This window comes from Fusarium phalaenopsidis (assembly GCF_050370095.1).
Source record: "Fusarium phalaenopsidis strain FUZ10S chromosome Unknown contig_32332, whole genome shotgun sequence".
Classification (NCBI taxonomy): Eukaryota; Fungi; Ascomycota; class Sordariomycetes; order Hypocreales; family Nectriaceae; genus Fusarium; species Fusarium phalaenopsidis.
In genome coordinates, this window is record NW_028145391.1 from 1,526,126 (window position 1) to 1,544,518 (window position 18,393).

General features: G+C 53.6%; 6 protein-coding genes across 6 annotated transcripts; 3 read left to right on the forward strand and 3 right to left on the reverse strand.

Moving 5' to 3' along the window:
* Nucleotides 1–397: 397 nt before the first annotated feature.
* On the forward strand, nt 398–2,630 carry LRP88_13478 (uncharacterized protein; the record flags this gene model as incomplete). The annotated part of the gene is made up of 5 exons (XM_083249842.1): nt 398–1,039; nt 1,212–1,469; nt 1,518–1,686; nt 1,740–2,393; nt 2,443–2,630. 5 exons carry the CDS (start codon nt 398–400, stop codon nt 2,628–2,630), a joined length of 1,911 nt encoding a protein of 636 aa, XP_083094176.1.
* A 546-nt stretch (nt 2,631–3,176) lies between these two features.
* Nucleotides 3,177–4,470, forward strand: LRP88_13479 (uncharacterized protein; the record flags this gene model as incomplete). Its single annotated transcript, XM_083249843.1, has 2 exons — nt 3,177–3,232; nt 3,333–4,470. The coding sequence occupies 2 exons, from the start codon at nt 3,177–3,179 to the stop codon at nt 4,468–4,470; spliced, it is 1,194 nt and encodes a 397-aa protein (XP_083094177.1).
* Nucleotides 4,471–5,465: 995 nt separating this feature from the next.
* LRP88_13480 (uncharacterized protein) lies at nt 5,466–7,997 on the reverse strand (the record flags this gene model as incomplete). The annotated part of the gene is made up of 3 exons (XM_083249844.1): nt 5,466–6,056; nt 6,109–7,763; nt 7,874–7,997. 3 exons carry the CDS (start codon nt 7,995–7,997, stop codon nt 5,466–5,468), a joined length of 2,370 nt encoding a protein of 789 aa, XP_083094178.1.
* Nucleotides 7,998–11,833: 3,836 nt separating this feature from the next.
* Nucleotides 11,834–12,637, forward strand: LRP88_13481 (uncharacterized protein; the record flags this gene model as incomplete). The annotated part of the gene is made up of 1 exon (XM_083249845.1): nt 11,834–12,637. One exon carries the CDS (start codon nt 11,834–11,836, stop codon nt 12,635–12,637), a length of 804 nt encoding a protein of 267 aa, XP_083094179.1.
* Nucleotides 12,638–12,883: 246 nt separating this feature from the next.
* On the reverse strand, nt 12,884–14,398 carry LRP88_13482 (AFG1-like ATPase-domain-containing protein; the record flags this gene model as incomplete). Its single annotated transcript, XM_083249846.1, has 3 exons — nt 12,884–13,736; nt 13,828–14,239; nt 14,290–14,398. 3 exons carry the CDS (start codon nt 14,396–14,398, stop codon nt 12,884–12,886), a joined length of 1,374 nt encoding a protein of 457 aa, XP_083094180.1.
* A 1,212-nt stretch (nt 14,399–15,610) lies between these two features.
* LRP88_13483 (cupredoxin domain-containing protein) lies at nt 15,611–16,281 on the reverse strand (the record flags this gene model as incomplete). Its single annotated transcript, XM_083249847.1, has 2 exons — nt 15,611–15,970; nt 16,024–16,281. The coding sequence occupies 2 exons, from the start codon at nt 16,279–16,281 to the stop codon at nt 15,611–15,613; spliced, it is 618 nt and encodes a 205-aa protein (XP_083094181.1).
* Nucleotides 16,282–18,393: the final 2,112 nt, after the last annotated feature.

Consider the following 18,393-nt stretch of genomic DNA (forward strand, 5'->3'; position numbering starts at 1 on the left):
GCCTTAGTCATCCACTTTTTGGTGTTGAACATTTCATCCATCTCCCAGCTCAAGCTTCTTCCAGGCTGAGGTCTCAACTTGTTGCGCCCTATCTTACAATCTGCACTCCTAAGTTTACTTGTCTGCGATTCCAATATTAGACATGTTCGAATACTTTTGTCGGTAGCCAGCCATCACTCGACGCGGGTGAGCTCTGTTCATCAACATGGATAAATCCAAGGTGAGGAAAACAACAACATCCTCGAATTCGTGTTAATGTCATTTTGTTTTTCAACTGTCAAATACAGAGCTCAGTTGGATCAACTACACCTCATTCTTACTTCAGAGGCCCATCTTTAAAAAGAATTGCTTGTTAACGAAGAGAACCCTGCAGACACGCCCCCTCAGGACCATCCATCTGAAGTCACGTCCGCTTACATCACACGCCCTCTCGTGGTCCTGCGACGGCGAATTAGCGGTCGCGACAGATGACACAATCTACATCTTCATCCCCGAGTACCCGAGAGGCGGCGGCCCCGACGACGTGGGCGAGGATGAGGAGCTCCAGAGCCAGTTCTCACTGTCCTACCGCGCCTCAGGCTTGATCCGCCCAGATCCGACCATCAACGCGCAACTGTGCTCCTTCTCTGGCATCAGAGTTGCAGGGCCACCCGCAAATGATGAGAATTGGTTCCCGGGTGTGGGAAATGGTCTGGTGACGGGCTCGGGGGCTTCCATTTGCCAGATTGTGAGGTTGGAGTGGTCGCCGAATGGGCTAGGGTGCAACCTGCGGCCGATCCTGACGGCCTTGTCGACCAACGGGGGTGTGTATGCGCTAGGGGAGCACATCGACATGCAGTCCACCATGGTTGCTGGGATGCGAACCAGGAGCTTCAAGGCGTGGAAGACGCTCTGGGGGTTGGGGGCTCAGCTGCCGCTGCCAGATGCGAGCGTGGAGGATGGGTTTCGGAACATGAATGAGCGGATCCAGTCATTCTCCTGGGCGAAGGAGCTTGCTCCTGGAAGGGCACTTATGGCATATTGCAACGATGCGGAAGAGGTGGCTATCATGAGCATTCAGCTGTTTCCACGACCAAGGGAGGGAGAGCCGTCAATTGATGAGGCGATATGGGACATCCGCGAAGTTGGACGGTTCGATGGAAGAGGGAAACATACCAAGGAAGATGTGAGTTGCTCTGGGCTTACCTTTAGGAAGCGTCTAACATGGAAAGGCCATGGATATCACAGACCCAGACTATGTTCCTCATGGAAGCGCCTTTTCCCTGGACTGGAGCCCCTGGTTCTTTGTCGACGGCAAACGGGTAGCAATCTTGGCGTATCTTGCAAAGAACTACGTCGGGTTCCGAAGAATCACGATTGTCGGCGACTGGGAAAGGGGCCAGACTCCACAGGTCGAGGTTGAGCAGACGGATATGGCGTCCATCTGCATGTTCCTCTCAACAGACGCGTATATCAAATGGGAAGATCAGGTAAGGATATTTCCATCAAGTTACGTCTTCCTCGCTAATGCATGCGAGATCGTGACCGCAATGGCCAGAGGCGTCATCGCTACACCCTTTAATGTGAAACCGTTCCAGGTTGCGGTTGATGAGACCGCAAAGGAAGCCACCGAGCCACACTACACGTGGGAGTGCGCAACGACATATTCCAAGGAGGATGAACAGACTTCACTAAATCCTATTTCTGGTGAATACTCTTTGGAGTTGGTTGACTGAGGAAGCGGCTAACGATGCGTCTAGGGCTTATGATTCACGACCGAGATGCTTCAAACGTGGGCTCCGTACCCTATTACTCAATAGTCAGGTTGTCAGCCACTGGAAAGAACCAAGACTGGTTCCAAACCAACCTCCCCGATGCGGAAGCCTCACTCCCGCAGTGGGCTGCAAAGATTAGGAAGCACACGACAAGACTCATCCCCAGGGCCATGGCGCTGGAAGGGTTAGACTCGGATTCAGACGACTCTGAATACGACATGATGGAGGAAGACAGCTCCCAGCTACAAGTCCACGAGTCACGATACCGTATCTGGGGCATGGCATCCTCACCTGGGGGCAGCGTGACGGCAGTGCTTGTGTCGCGGTACAGCACACAGCATCCAGAACGTCGGGCCCTCTGCAAGGTAATGTTCTCAAGGGGTGAACAGGTTCAACAGAATGGGGTCATGCCATTTGTGAGACCGCTCACGACCGAGGGGCAAGTCTGGGAGTGGATGTACGGCAACAGACCCGAGGTGGCCGGAACCACAGCAGAGAGCAAGATATCGCAGGAGTTGCACAACTCGCCGCTTAGGGAGCAGTTCAGGGGTGTTGCGTCAAGACAGCGCTGCGTCTTTTGTGACGCGGGTCTACAGATGGGGGGAGATGAAGCAAAGTGTGAGAACGGGCACATGTTTGGTATGTCACATCCCATGTCGTTCGATGGTTACCGACTAACACCCAATAGCACGATGTGCCTCTACAGGACTGGCAATTATGGCTCCAGATATCTCGCGCATCTGCGCCGTGTGCGAATTGCGGTGCTTGAAGGTGACAGAGCTGACGCGAATAGCGGAGGAGCATCTTGGGGCTGGAACGATGGTTGAATCATCAGGCGAGATTTGCGGTGGATGTGGAGGAAAGTTTGTTGCCTGATTAGACATACTGTGATTCAGAGATGTATGTATAAATACGAAGGAGGGATACTTTTCATTCAACGTCGAAGTGTCTCGATAATTAACTCGACTCCAGAGAATCACGTACCTGGATATCTAAGAAACTGAGGGTAGGGAGAGTTGGTTCGTGGGAACAAAGCCCACCCCCTCTAATTGGCCCACCCTATCCTTAAAATAGAGGAAAATGTGAGACATGCGCGGCAACAGAGCCAATAAAAATCTGTCTGGCCCACTACCGCCCTCAAAATCCAGTGAAAAGGATTAGGTTGCGCTTCCCCAGGCGCCACAGCGTCTACCCATCAATGCAATGTCCCTCCCGTCCTGTTTGAGCTTCAGGTAATCCACCCACAACTTCCCTCTTTCTCCCCATCAGCCTCAGCTTTTCTCTCCTGCCCTTGCATTTCAAACACATCAGTTTCTAGATATTAGCGATACCTGCCGCAGTTTCTTTCCGTTCCAGGTGGTGCCGCCGCTGGTGAATCTTTTTTAGCGAGTGGTCGGCAGCCCTAGCCTTGATATATACACCATGCCAACTACACGCGCCGAGGCGGCCCAGGTGCCCAACAAGGACAAGTTTGAGAAGTGAGTCGACGCCACCTCCAGATGGTTGACATGAATCATTGCCATAGTGATTTCCATCGCGTCTGACCCCCATTTGCATCCGTTAACATGCCTATTTTAGATCCATCTCTTCCAAGCCCTTCATCTTCGTCGTTGGCGAAGAACGCAAAGAGTTTCATATCCACAAGGAACTCATCGGCCAGCTTTCGCCTGTTCTCAATGCCCTGGTTAATGGCAACATGAAGGAAGCCCGTGAGGGGCGCGTCGAGTGGCTTGACCTCGACGTCGACACTTTTGTCCGCTTCGCCAAGTTCGCCTACTCGGGCAACTACACCCCGGCGGAGCCTGAGTTCATCGTCCCCGCCGTTCCGGACGATGCTGTCGCTCTCGTGTCAGCACTGGAGGAGCAGGTTGGCAAGGCCTTGACTGGTGGGAACGTTGAGGAGGAGGAGGAGGAGGAGGAGGAGGAGGCAGAATCATCGGACCAAGACGATGACTCTTCAGCTTCCAGCGAAGGCAGCGACACAGGCGAACCTATCGAAGCCTCGTCTGACGATCAAGAGACGTCCGAATACTCTTCTTCCTCGGAGGCTTCATCTACGCTGGACAACGGCGGGAACGGACACCTGAGCCGACGCCCCATTGATGTGTCGATTGACGAGCATGGCATCATGCATTCCCATACCTCTCTACCTTATTCTCTTCAAAACTACATGATCGAGTGGGAAAAGTGCCTACACTACAGGTACATCAACCACCCCGATATTCCCCCCCACAAGCGCCGACGTTTCGATACCGACGTCGGCCGGATCCCGCCCAGACCCGTCAACAAAAAGTACGAGGCCATGCGCATCTTTATCCAGCCCATGTACCACCCAACTCCTCGCGCGGCCTTGCGCACCGGCGTTAACGCGAACCCCCACGAGTCTTACCGGCCCGTCTTTCTAAGTCACGCGCGTCTATACATCTTGGCTGACAAGTACGGTGTAAACCGCCTCCGCCGACTAGCCCTGGCCCGTCTTCACCGGACCCTTACTCACTACGTCGTCCACAGGGACAGAATCTCTGACCTCGTTGCCCTGGCGCAGGAGATATTTGACAACACCATGGAAATGGACGACGCACGTACCCTCATTATCAACTACTTTGTCTGCTTCATCGAGGACATCCAAGACAGCCCAGAGCTTGAAGAGGCCCTGCGTCAAGGAGGCGATTTCCCTGCTATGTTGGTTAGCAAGATGGCAATGCGTCGCATGTGATTCACGGATGGCGGATGGCGGATGGCGGTTAACAGAACGCCATGACTTATGAATACAACAATACACTATGAAGGGAAAGGATGATGGAATGGAGTTGGAAGCGAGGCGTTGAGGTTACCGGCAAGTTGCCAGGTATTGGCAAGTTGGGACATTTTCAACTGATTGCCTTTGAGATTCTTACATCTCCTCATGATTAAAAGACACCTGTCAGGATATAATACTATGGAAACAAATCCAGCATATACTCATACCTGCTACATCTCCTATTCGTTTGCTTTTCATCACCACTCTTCTTTGCTAATATGGATCTTCACAGCAAGTTTCATCATACAAGGGACAGTGACAAGTGTTGGTCATTGAGAAATCTCTTCATTTCCTATCCTTTCATCTCAAGTCTTAACATCCTAGCTTCCGAGCTTCATTCAGCACAGCACACATTCCTCGGCAAGCTCTCCTCCTCAACCTCCATCCAACGACCCGGAACCAGTCGTAGGATGAAGAAACGAAAAATGAAATACAAAAAAGGCGCAAACATAGATAGACATTAGCGACTAGCGCAAAGCCCTGCGAGAGAGGACATTGTCTCAAGGCGGAAAGTCGTAACCCTGTATGCGCGTTTCTCTCAAAACTGGCTATTCGGCCAAGGAACTCGAACTCTCATCAGGTTGCCCCGACAAAAGCGATAGATAACGTGCCACAATGCAGCAGCGGGATACGACCGCCTGAGATATGTGAAGTTTATATGAACATGAAACAGAAAAAAAAGGGCTCAAAAGTGGCCACATGAGGAAAAAAGAAGTAGAGTGAGTGACAAGAAGTTTCAAAAAAAAAAGAGTTGTGTCGAAATCATCCCCCAAGTCATGCAGGATCGTGGGCAGACCGTAATGCCCTGTCCTCTCCTTGGTATCGCAAAACGCCGGTCCTTTTATTCTTGTTTTCGTCCAGAGCCGTCCAAAGTGGTAAGCTCCTCAGCCAGATTTAGATTGTCCAAATGCTCAATATGCCTGGCCGGGCACGGGCTTCCTGTTAACAGACCCGGTGGAAGGAGCTGGGCGAGGTGCTTGCGAAGGGTTCATGGGGCTAGGTCCTGGAGGGCTGTTTCGTCGGTTCATTCCACTGGGGCTTTGGGAACGACCACCAGCAGGTCCTGGCGACTGCGAGCGAGGGCCAGGGCTCATGGCTCGGCTAGGAGGTCCCTGGCGAGGGCCTGGGGACTGAGATCGGGGTCCAGGAGGTCCTTGGAAAGGTCCCGGCGACTGAGTACGAGGACCGGGGCTCATCGGGCCAGCAGGACGGCCGTGGGGTCCCATGGGAGGTCCCATGGGGGACTGAGGACGGGTGCCGTTGGGTGTCATGGGACGGCCAGCGGGCGAGGCAGGGCGACCTGGGCCAAAGTTGCCCTGAGGGGTCATGGGGCGCTGTCCCTGGGGGTGGTTAGGTCCAGGTCCTCGGGGAGCACCAACAGGCTTGACGGGAGGTCCGGGGCGAGGACCAGCTTGGGCGGGACGAGGCTTGACAGGACGAGTAGACAGACAAGTGCGCGGCACGACACCCTGGCGAGAGCGGTCAAGTCGGATGCAGAGCGCCTATAAACTTGGTTAGTGCATGATAGAAAACAAAATCATTGACAATACTCACCCAGCCATCATCATACTCGTGGAGAAGTCGCACAAGATCACCAGCCTTCAGTTCCAGCTCATCATCAAGTGTGGGCTTGAAGTCAAGTTGGACACGGTGAACAGCCGAGTTGGCAGGACCTCCAGCAGCCGCAATAGCAGCGGCGCCGCTTGAGCCATCAGGAGTACCAGGGGCGGCAGAGGCAGTGCTAAACTCGGTCCCAGCAGGACTAGCAGGGATTGCGGCCAGAGAGTTGGGACCGGGAGGGATAGTGAGATCAAGCTGCGGGGGGCCGTTGTTGCGCATCGACGTCTTACGGGCCAGCACGCCAGCTCCGGCTCCGGCAGCAGCGGCGCCAGCAGAAATAGCAGGTCCATTGGCAGTGAGGGGATCGTTGACGGGCGATGAAGGCGATTGAGGAGAGACAGATCTGGCTGAGGCAGCAACAACAGGAGCAGAGTGCTCAGGAATCGGGCTAGGAGCACCATGGGACTGGATGCTCTCCTCCTGGACAGGAGAAGGAACACGCTCAGCCTGGTGACCGAATGGGTTGGCGGGATCGGTGCTCTGAGCAGTTGAAGGACGCTCCCAGGCACTGCCTCCAGGGGTTCGTGGAGACAGAGGTCCGGCAGCGGCGGCGGCGGAAGTAGACGCAGGGACAGCAAGGGCCATGGCAGCACCCTTACTTGTACGCTTCTGATTATCGAGACCGTTCCAGTTGGGGAGGAACTGGGTAACAGGTCGGAGGCTAACGCGAGGAGCCTTTGCGTCAGTGCGGACAGAAGCAGTCTCGACAACACCAGGGGCCTCAGGGGTGATAGAACGCATAGGGCCAGTCATTCCACCTCCAATTGGGCCGTTCAGCTTCTCGTCGTCATTTTCCAGTCGCTGCATCTCAGCCTGCTTGCGGCGCCTGTTGAAGATGAGGAAGACGATCAAGGCAACTGCAAGAAGTCCACCCAAAACACCAAACGCAATGCCAGCCTTGGCTCCGGCACTGGTACCGCCGGATGTGGAGGCTTCTGCCGTGGCGCTGGAACTGGAAATAGTCGAGGATCCGCTGATATCTTCGGCAGCACCAACGGCGGCCGTACCGGAAACATCGCCAGTGGCCTTGGCAAGGACAGATTCAATCGAGCTTTCCGTAGGCTCGCTAATGACGGTGGGAACGGATGAGTGATCCGCGCTGGTGGTGAGGACTCGAGTCCTTGTGGGCTTGGTCGTTGTGGCCTTCTCCGTCGCGGTCTCGTCCTCGTCGTCCTCATCCTTGCTCTTGTTGCGAGTCTTTGCCTCTTCAGCTGCCTTTTCCTTTGCTGATTCCTCTGCTGCCTTCTCTTTGGCTTCCTCCTGTGCCTTCTTCTTCTCGGCGGCTTCTTCGGCCGCCTTCTCCTTGGCCGCTTCTTCTTGAGCCGCCTTCTTCTCTGCAGCCTCTTCCGCGGCCTTTTCCTTGGCTTCTTCCTGCTCCTTCTTCTTTTCAGCTGCTTCCTTTTGCTTCTCGGTCTGATCCTCGTCGTCCTCGTCCTCGTCCCTATCGGCCTCCTTTTGGGCGTTGTGGGTAATCACAGGTGCCTTGTTTTGGGCCTTGGTTGGCTCTGGTTCATGACCGACCGTCTTATAGCCGCCAACCTCGCCTTCAAAAGTGGGTTCCAGGGTCTTAAAGACCGTCTTGATGACCTCTGTCAAATATTAGTAAATCTACATGGGACAAATATCGAGTCGCTCCGCAAGATGGATATTTATTCTCAAAATCCATTGCATCGACGCGATAAACAGAGGCGAGACTCACGTGGTTCCCTCTTCTCTACATGGCGCTTCTTGGTGTCGGCGGATCCTTGAATCTCATGAGCGATGTTACCGAAACCGAATAGGCCGTCGGCCCTGCGATGCACGCGCGCGTGCCGGGCATGCATTTTGGCAAAAGTATCGAGTAGTTGCGAAAGGTTGAAACAAGTTTGAAGGGTGAAATTCGTCGGTGATCAATTAACGCGGTGTTCGCAGCGGTGATGCGATATATCGTCCTTGAGTGTTGCTCAAATCGCGGGGCTGGTTGCTCAGACGACTGGAATGGAGGGCGATACAATCGAGGGCGGGAACAAAGAATGAATTCGCAGGGACTATCGGAGCCGGAGTCGGATTGTTCGGGAGGCGGCGGTGATGTCTCAGATGCGAACAAAGGATGTCGTAAAGGAAGGTAATGGGGAACGCAAGTTTCAAGTGCAGCGGAGCGCAAGTGGTTGTTGTTGGACCAGATGCCAAACGAGAGAGTGTTGTGGTTTAAAAAAGAGGTTGATCCAGTCGGTTTGTGAATGAGGTTTGGCTCGGCCGGGTCGGACTGGTTGGTGACAAAGAGCACACGGCAGCAGTCGTTCTTGCAAAAAACGCGCCAGGCAGGGGGGGGGAAACGAACGGACGAACTGAACTAGACACGGAGCAACGACAAAAATGCGAAGCGACCGTGAACAGCAACAAGTTCTAGAAAGTGGATTTTGAGGGAGTGAAAAAGGGTAGAAGGGAGAAAGTGAGGGCGGTGGTGAGAGAGAGGGAGGAGATGAAAGAAAGGGAATGGGTGGAAGTGGGAGTGGGGGAGGAGCCAACGTGCGGCCTTGCCGAGGGCACCCAACAGTCCGTCAGTCGCTGGATCGATTACCAGTAAAGCGACCCCCGGACCGTAAATTGGATCGATCACTTCTCTTTGATAGGGCGAAACGAGCCCAGAAAGGGCTAACGTGCAAGTTTAGCAGAGGATGGAACCCGACCGGCCCCCAGCTGCAGGGCAGTGCCAGTGCCTGGAGCGCCGTACCAGCAAGGTACTCGCTTCGCGCCGTTGGACAGGGCAGCAGGGTTTCTTAGTGAATGTTTCATCCGCAGCCAGCTGGTTAGTACCCGGCGGTACCGTCTCTGTCTGTGATGTGACGCTGCTGTCTACCAAGCAAGACTGGGCAGCGCTTGGAGGAGGTGCTACATCCAACGGGTGACTCGACGACCTAGCGGGAGCTGCAAGATGCTGCTGGCGTGCATAAAAGTGCACAGCAGAGATCAGGTGCATGAGACACGAAGAAGAATGTTCTAATTTTACTAGTACTGCACACCATCACGCATGTGTGTGTGTGTTACCATGGGAGTGACGGACGTTTACCGTGTCCTCGTACAAGACGTCCATGACAGCTCGGGCAAGAAATGAGCCAAGGGCCCCCCCCCCCAATTCCCACTTGCCGCATCCATCGGGTGCTGCAGATGATGATCAGCAGAGTCCTTTGCCGACAAAGAATCGAGCGATTGGAGAGCTCTCCCGACCCTCCTCCAATGTGCAGGGCCCCCGCGCGCGGCAAGGTTGTGATGGATGATGAGGTCCAGTCGGACTGGGGTTGCTGCAGTTGCAGTCAGGGGTGGCTTGGGTGCCATCCCCACTGACGCCAGCCGCCAGGGACCAAGGCGCCGCTATTGGTTGGGGTCACCCCACTGCATCTTGCTAGCCAGGAACCGTTGGCGGCGCCGGCCAATCCAGGGAATGTCGGGGCGCCGGGCCTTGCACTTGCAACTTGCAATTCAGTGGCTGTCGGTGGCTTCAATGGTCCAACGGGCTTTGAAGCGTGGCGCGAGGGTCTCATCACCTGGTCAAGCTGGCCTGGCCCCTGCTCTCTTTTGGTCTCTTCATTAAATTATCCCATCCATGCACTTAGACCTGTCCCCTTTTCCCCTTGTCCAGCCTCTCCCATCGTGTCGGATGTCTTTCTCGGCCTGAGAAAATGTTCGCATCCATGATCGCCCTCGAGCTTACCTCTTTCAGCAGCTTCTGCTTTGACTGGTGCCTTTCATCTCCTGTCACTTTCCAAGGATCACCATGAGAATGCACGGATCCATCTTTGAGCCGACGGGACGAATTTACATCTGATGCAGAGTGATGAAGTCTATTCTCCCCTACATGATGCACACAAACACCAACAACAACACTCTCAACAAACAAAACTCTCTCTACCTCAAACTCAGCCTCTCTAAACGTGTTGGTTCCATACTACCCATCCCAGTCTCGCATCTTCCGTCATCATCATCATTTTGACAGGTCCCGCTCCGCCCTCTACTAAGAGCCCTCCTCCCTCATCTCGCAATCCTTTTGACTCGAGAGAACAGGACGTATTAATGAGCTCGGCAGAAATGGCCTCATTCTCCATTCAGCCGCACTCTAGAACCCCAACACCGTCATCTCTTTGTCCACCCTCAAGCGTTCGGCCTTTGCCTGGAAGACACAAACCGCTTCTTTTCCTTGCGCCACCCTTCTCCCGCTAGCTGGGATCCTCTCCAAGTTGAAACAAGCATCCCAGTCAGTGCATCTGCCGATCCTCCCCTCTAAGTAGCGTCATGCACCCGGTTGCCCATGTCCGAGATGAGTTATTCGTGCCTGCAATGCGAGGCCTGGTCAGTAAGTTGTAGACAGTTGTGCTGTACTTTATTCACATGTCCTACGAACGCCAAGTTCTGCATAACTGTGGCGCACGGCAAAGGCAAAGGTAAAAAGAAAGCGCAGGTGTGGTACCAATTTTAGCTCAACACCAACAAATTACGGGCTGCTCGTATGTACGACTAGCAGAGGCAATTTACCAGCTGGGCATTGCTCACGGTGTGACTCTTCCTCGACCTCGATCTTGAGTTACACCTCGGGTCTGTTGGGTCAACGTTGTTGTTGTTTCATACTGAACCTTGGTCGTGTTGGTTGCTGGTAGACAGCGTCAATCCTGCCTCAGAGATCATGGTCATGGTCATGGCCTGTTGTTCACTCGAGCTTCCTTCCCCAGCCTCAGCTCCAAACGCCGGTGTTTCGGCCTCGGCTGGGCAGGCATTCTCAGAGAGCCTACACTGCACAAGGATCCTACTTCTACCATTGTGTCACGGGCCATTGCATCACAAAATTTCACGAGGCCTCAGTCTGGATCCCAAAGCCTCATCTCGGATCTGTTTCTGATTCTAATGACTTGCCTTGTTCCCCTCATCACGTTTCCGGCTGCCTCAGAGACATCGGATCAAAGGCTCTTTGCTTGTCTCATGCCAGACAGAGCCTTGACCCTTTTTTTTTCCAATCAACCCCAAGTCAAAAGGTCACAAAGACGGATCAGGGACCGGAACAATGAAGCCAAGACCCTGCCATGAGACATTGCATTCCTTTCACCGAGACCTCTCAGCTGTCTCAATGCCACACCCAGGATTCCGGTCTTGGATGCAAACGCCGTCCATGACATCACAAGAGTTTACATGTGTAAAAGCCTGTCTCTGAGAGCTGTCCTCCATCTGGCACAGACATTGGCAAAGACCGCGCTATATCCGTCGCACAGCTCCGTCTCTAAGATGGGCTTGTTATCACTAGTTCTTGTCACAAACCACTTCATCCAGCAGAGTTGCTTGATAATCAGGCGCCTATCTACACCGTATTGTATCGAAAGCATCCAGTTACGGGTCGCTTAATGGCGCTTAAGCATGGGAAAATCAGCCAAAAGCCTACTCCGTACGGACTAAGGCCGATTGATTTCTGAGAAAGGTCCGTATCCGGTCTCCACACGGCGCCGGTCCCTCTCAAGATGTCGGTCTTCGGAGCCGTGGCTGTTCCGACCTCGACGGCGATTGGCTCTTTCAGGCGCGACGTCTCTAAAAGTCGCCGACGCACAGTAGCGCAAGAGTATATATCAAGCTCCAACGTCCATGACGTTGACCTCGTAGCATCTCATTTGCATCATCGTTGCAAGAACAGATCTTAACCATGGCGGAATCTAACAAGGGCGGATCCAAGGAATTTATCCAGCGCGATGTGAAAAAGTCCAGCCCGGCTGGCACAATCACCTTTCTTGGCCTTCGAGGCCTTGATCCGGTCCTCCAATACAGCCTCCTCGCCGGCGGTGGCGCCGCTCTCCTTGGAAACCTCGGGATCTCATCCATCTCTCCCGATGCCATCATTCACACTGGTATCCAGGCCATAGACGCCCTTGGCCTTCCGCTCTCACATCTTATCATCTTTGCCATGGCAGTTGGCTCTGCCGCCAAGCAGGGCTATTGGCTCGTCAAGCTGTCGGAGATATATTTCCCTCCCACAGCGGCCATAACTGTCAGCGTATACAACAGCTTTGTCAACTCGGTCAACACGCTGCTCTTCGTCGCCGCCGCTACCAGCTCTACCAAGGCGCCCGCCTTCCCGGGGACCAGTATTCCGTATCCGCTCGTGGTCGGGCCTGCCCTCTACACCGTCGGTATTGCCCTCGAGGTTGTGTCCGAGTATCAGCGCAAGGTGTTCAAGGACAACCCGGCCAACAAGGGCAAGGTGATGCGATCGGGGCTGTGGAACTGGGCACGACACATCAACTACGGCGGATATGCCCTCTGGCGCGGCGCTTACAGTTTCGCGTCGAGTGGACTGGTTGCTGGGCTTGTGATGGGCGGCGGACAGGCATGGGACTTTGTCACCAGAGCTGTGCCGTCATTGAACAGGTACTGCAGTGAAAGATATGGTGAGCAGTGGGAGAGTTTCAAGAAGGATGTGAAGTGGACCGTCCTTCCAGGAATCTACTGAACTGCTCACCGGAGGTGATGGGGAAGAATGGACACAGGATTCATCACATGAGTGGTTAACAAAACATGTAACAAAACGGTGTTTATATGGCTTATATGTACTCAACCCAACTTGTATTCTCTATTTCATACACGTTGTATCCAACAAACATCAACTCATAGGTAATTCATACAAACCAGGCAGACGCTCGCTATGCCGAGTCAGCGCTCCGGGTATAATGCATATGTCACAAACCAAATCCTCCTTTTACATCGAATCCTCCATTTGTCGACTCCTCGTTTTGTTCCAGTTCTCCTGCTCTTGCTTGCCGCCCTGGCTCTCGAGGCCCATGCCCCTTTCTACCCACTCTTTGCTCTCCATGTGCCGCAGTCGACTCAACGCTCTGGCAAAGGCAAAGGCTTCTTCTGATCCAGCAAAGAGATTAGAGTCCTTGAGGTTGTCCACATTGTGTTCCAAATCGTTCTTGGCGGCCTCTGCGGCCTGGTCGTGTTTCAAGCCCTGCTTCATAAGGCTCTCGGCGATTTCGTCCCGGGAAACAAAGAGTTCAGTGAGGGGCTTCTCAGTGGTTAGGACCAGCTTGGCATTACCCTCGTATACGACATCGATGAATGTGATGAATCGACGGGCAAGATCACGTTGCTGATGAGTCATTCCGGGAATGTCAGTGACGATAAAAGCCTCGTAAGAACGGACCAATTCGAGGTAGTCAGCTGCTGACTTTGGTTGTCGGATGAGCTCGTCAAAGGTGAACCAGGCTGCTCGCCCACTGACTCGGGGAACATAGATCTCTCGGCCCCAGACCTTCTGGATTTCTGGTCGAGGCTCAGGCTGCTCAGGATCACCGAGGAATCGGAACCACTTCTCCGCGTGGGCATGGGCGTGGCTGTCGAGAGACGTATGATAGACATCGGAAGGCGGTCGGGGAATTTTACGGTAATCGGTTGGTGAATCGAGGTTGATGACATGTAGGCGGTTCTTGAGGAGATCGATGGCGGGGATGAAGGACTCTCGCTGGACACCGTTCTTGTACAGCTCGTCGGGGTGTCTGTTGGATGTTGTCACCAACACTACGCCGTGAGACATGAGGGATTCCAGTAGTCTAGCATATGTTAGTATGCACCGGCTTGGACATGAATCAAGATGCTTGCCTTCGCAGAATCATGGCATCTGCCACATCTGTGCACTGAAACTCGTCGAAGCAAAGCACGTTGCCCTGCTGAGCAATCTCGGCCGTGATATATGGCACAGCGTCAATGTCGTTTCCATGCTCCATCTTGATGCGGTGCAACCTCTTGTGAACATCTTGCATGAAGTTGTTAAAGTGGATGCGGGTTTTCGATTTCACAGATGCAGGTAGGGTCTCATAAAACAGGTCCATCAACATGGTCTTGCCGCATCCGACATCGCCGTACAGATACAGGCCTCGAGGAAGGTTGTTGGGGATATCTCCAATGGCGGGCTTGCTTGGGCCCTTGCTGAAGAGCGACGAGAATACAGATTTCTTGGGTGTGAGCTTGAGAGATTCGATGCTCGGGTGCTTGACGGGCGGGGCGTTATAATTGCGCAGTTCCCCATGGAGATTCTGAAGATTCTGAATAATGCCTTGTCCTCGGTCAGCCAATGCCTCACAGTTGTCCCGTCAAAGTCCTCACCTCTTTGATGCTCGTCGTTTCGCAACTTGCCCACTTCCACCCGCCTATCGTACTCTGGAATTGGACCTCCGTCGTGGACAATGGGGTCCGCGTCGACAACTGTAGCCATTGACCGAGATCGATTGGCGCACGACGTCGACAAGCTGGCGCCCTGGATCGCAAGTTCCGGCCGTTGCGTGCGGCAATATGGCAGCGACCTGAACGCCTGTGGCGCCGCGCTCGTCCGAAGGGCCCTCGCATACCGGCCGCCATCCGCCAACGGCCGGGAAAGCCGTAGTTGGCGGAGAGAGGCACTACACCTCGCACCACCGCGCATGATATTCGATTTCGTGTCAGTTGAATGGGATTGGAGTCGCTAGTAGCCGGTCGCTCGCGCGCATTACGGAGGAGGGGTCGGGATATGAAGGATGCAAGCCATGGAGAAAGCCCGCGAATTCGGTGTTGAGGCGATGACGATGTGGGCCGGGTTTAGAAGTGATTCCCGGCAATGTTGTTCCTAGATCCGAATAGTCCCGCCCGTAGTTTAAGCGCCCCAGTCTATTGTGCCGAGGTCCACTAACGGGCGTTGTCGCTTATCAATCTGGGGATAATCAGTTCGACCTACCCTGGAGGAAGATTCGAGATGATCACGAGCTCCTGATCACCCATAAGCAATGGTCATGTGCCCTCACTTTCACATGATAAATGTTCCATGTCCGCGATCCATGTCACTGCTACCCAGGAGTTTGATTTCCGAGTGATTTCGTGATGATGTAGTGCTGGAGGCTTCTGCAAGGGTAAATGCATCTGGCCGGCATGTTCCTCAGCTGCATCGGCGGATATGCCGACAAGTAGGCAGGGAGGTGGCATCATATGACAAGCTTGTCGACACGAGTGAAGGAAGACAATGGCTATAAGACTCCTAACCACAGGCCCAGACCAGCTTTTGAGATTGCAAACCACTGCCAATAGGTTTATTCACACATACCCAGCGCCTACACTATCTAAACCGTATCTCACGACTCAGCATGGAGCTCTTCGCATCCATTCACAACCACAACATCTATCTATAAGTAGAACTAGCCCTACATGGCACATATATAATGTGAGTTTGAACAAAAGCCAAGCTCGATTATCCCAATGCCATACACATATACATTTCACGATGATCAAGCGGCATTCAAGTACAAGGGCAAATGGCCCGGTTGTCAGTGTATTATCTACAGGATCGTGGGCATTACGATTATAGACCCAGCTAAATTAGTTCCCACTGCGCCCTATCCAGCCTCGTAGGCATATCATTAATTTCATGTCGCATTCCTGAACCTTTTAAATCCACCGCTTAAGCCATGATGAGGGCAAGGCCGACAGCCAAAATACCCGCCAGAGGAGCGCCGAGGGTACCAGCAGCGTTGTCCTTGTCATCGCCGTCCTTGCTCCCTGAGGAGTCCTTGTCGTCGCTGTCCTTGCTGTCGCTGTCGTCGGAGTCCGCATCATCCTCATCGACCAGCCTGCCGCCAAAGACCGTCCTGCCCGGGCTCACGCCCGAGCTGAGCTTAGCGGCCTCCTTCTTGTAGTCGTCCAGAGTCTTGTTCTCACTGGGGTTGATGATGCCGACCATGCCATTAGGACACTCCTTACCCTGAGAGGAGTAGAAAGGTAGGGGCTCAGTGTCGTTGACGGTGACCCGGAAGACCTTGTCCTAGAGGGAGTTAGCTGAGCTGCACTTGGATGAGAGAATTGTGATTGACATACAGCAGTGCCGTCATCAGTGGGAACGAAACCGGAGAAGAAACCAGTGCCGATATCGAGAGGAGAGCAAGGGTAGCGGTAGTCGCCAGCGACGACACTGTGGTTCTTGGGCTCGAAGTGGAATTCGATAACATCGCCCTTCTCAGCCTTGATCTCATCGGGCTCGAACTTATTGTCGCTGGAGGCGGTGACCCTGATGGTCTCGGCGCTGGCGAGACAGGCCAGAGCAGCCGAAGCGAAGACGGTCTTGAAAGAGGGCATGATGATAGTTGAAGTTGTGTAGCTTTGCTAGAATATGTCAAAGCGATGCGAATATGGATGAGGCTTCGGGAGGAGTTGACACCAGGCGCGCAGAGACGGGAAGTTTATTAGATGACAGACAGATGGCAGCCGTTGATGGGGGAAGCTACGAGGTCAAATACAAGAAAGTGCATTGGTCAAGTGATAGTCACAGTTGCTCGGCAGCCCCCTAATAAGGCTGTTTTTTTTTCTTCTTCGTGCATGGGTTGGCTGGCAGTCATGCCGTGGGCTGATCTGAACCGGATACAATGACGCAGTGAAACACGAGCCGAGATGCATGGACAGCGATGCAGTGCCCAACGCAGATGCCAAGAGCACTCCGCTACAGCATGATACAGGGAATTTTCATAGGAGGATGCTCGAGGCTGACAGACGTAGGAAAGGAGGATTCGCTCGGTTATTTGACTTGGTAAAAGATCCTGGTCCAGGTTTTGTTTAGTTAGTCCCCAGCAACGGGAACCGGGGCAACCAAGGATGGATCCACAAGCCCAAGTTTGAACGTCACCCAAATGGACTGAGAATGTACCCATATATCAGCAACTCTCATACTGGCGTCGTTACTTGCTACCCGAGCCAAATCTCGGTCAAACAATAGTCTTGAATCCCCGGGAAGAAGAAAGCAAAAAACTTCTGTCTCGGGATTTTTTTTTTACCACCGAGAATCAGCAGCCAACATTGTGGGGAGCGGCTGAGACCAGGCGAGATGAGCTGATGGAGACAAAGGGGACGGGGCGCCCAACCCTGTCGCTGATCTAACGGCTAACATTAGTTCATGCGACCGACTGGATTGTTCATTGTACATAGTACATACATAGCATAGTAGTGCATGCTGCACAGCCCGAACAACTCGTTGTGGTCTTGCGACGTTACAAAGCCAACTTCCAAGCACGCCGAGGCGTACGCTCGAGCCGGCCCGAAGGGCTGTCATCAAGACGAGTCGCAAGTCCCACCACCATTCCCGCAATGGAATAAACACTATCCTTTTTGAAGCAGCAGTGGGAATATCATGACTTGATCCATGTCCTTTTTGTTCGCTGAATCGCCGCTCCCACTTCCCGATCTAAGAGCCGGTGTTCGTATTCAAAGCCGGGCTCCGACCGGATCCACTTTTCCGGCAGGTGGGCACCGGCACTCCGTCCCATTCCCGGGCCGACAATACCTCGGGTCCTTGATTTCCCCGGTGCGCTACTACAACCCGAAAAGAGGAAAACACATGAAAGCCCGTGAGCCAGCAAAAGGCCCGTTCGCAGCGGATCCCTCGGCCGAGTCGCCAGACTATATTTTGGAAGCGGGGATTTGGACTTGAGGCACTAGGGAGACGACGGCGCCATCCATTGCCAAGGCCCGTAAATCAGACGCGGGTTCCTTTTTGAGCCGCACTTTAAAAATGGGCGATTCGACGTAGCCCTGACGTAAACATTTCATCACCGTGAATTGAGGAGTTGCAGCCGAGCTTAGGACTGAGTTTGCTGCTGGGAGTTTCAAAAGATCCAAGATGAGGGGGATCATGAAGGGCCTTCATGAGAGGACACATCTAGATATAACAGGTCACTTTTTTTGGTCGCCGTTCATCTCAAATGTCTCCACGGGCTACGGCGGACTAGGACCGGCGCGGTTTCAACCAGGTACGTTTTGGCAAATCAAAGAGTCCAAGAGTGAAGTCGCAATGTTCCGTAGCGCCTCGGACCGACTCCGGTCCTCCCCGCGGACAACACCAGCAGCAAATATTGCGATGCGCAGAATCGGTCGACGGAATAGGGAAATCTAGACGCCCAGAGGGGGAAAAAAGGTGAGGCGAGCTGGTATGCACATCATCTATTGCGTGCGGCAACAATCTGCAACACCTGGCGATCTGTTTGCGACTGGGCTCGCCTCGTTGTCAATGTCTTACCTAGAGCAATTTCCCCAGTAGTGTCTTTCTGAAACGCGAGCACTTTGGACTTCAGGGACAATGTTTGAGGCGGTGCTTGGCTGTCTACCGTTGCATCCACACTTGCAGATTGTCTGTTGGTTGGAATTTCAAAGTCGTCATGGCTTCGAAAGTCCCGCAGTGAAGGGAGAACAACATGTTGG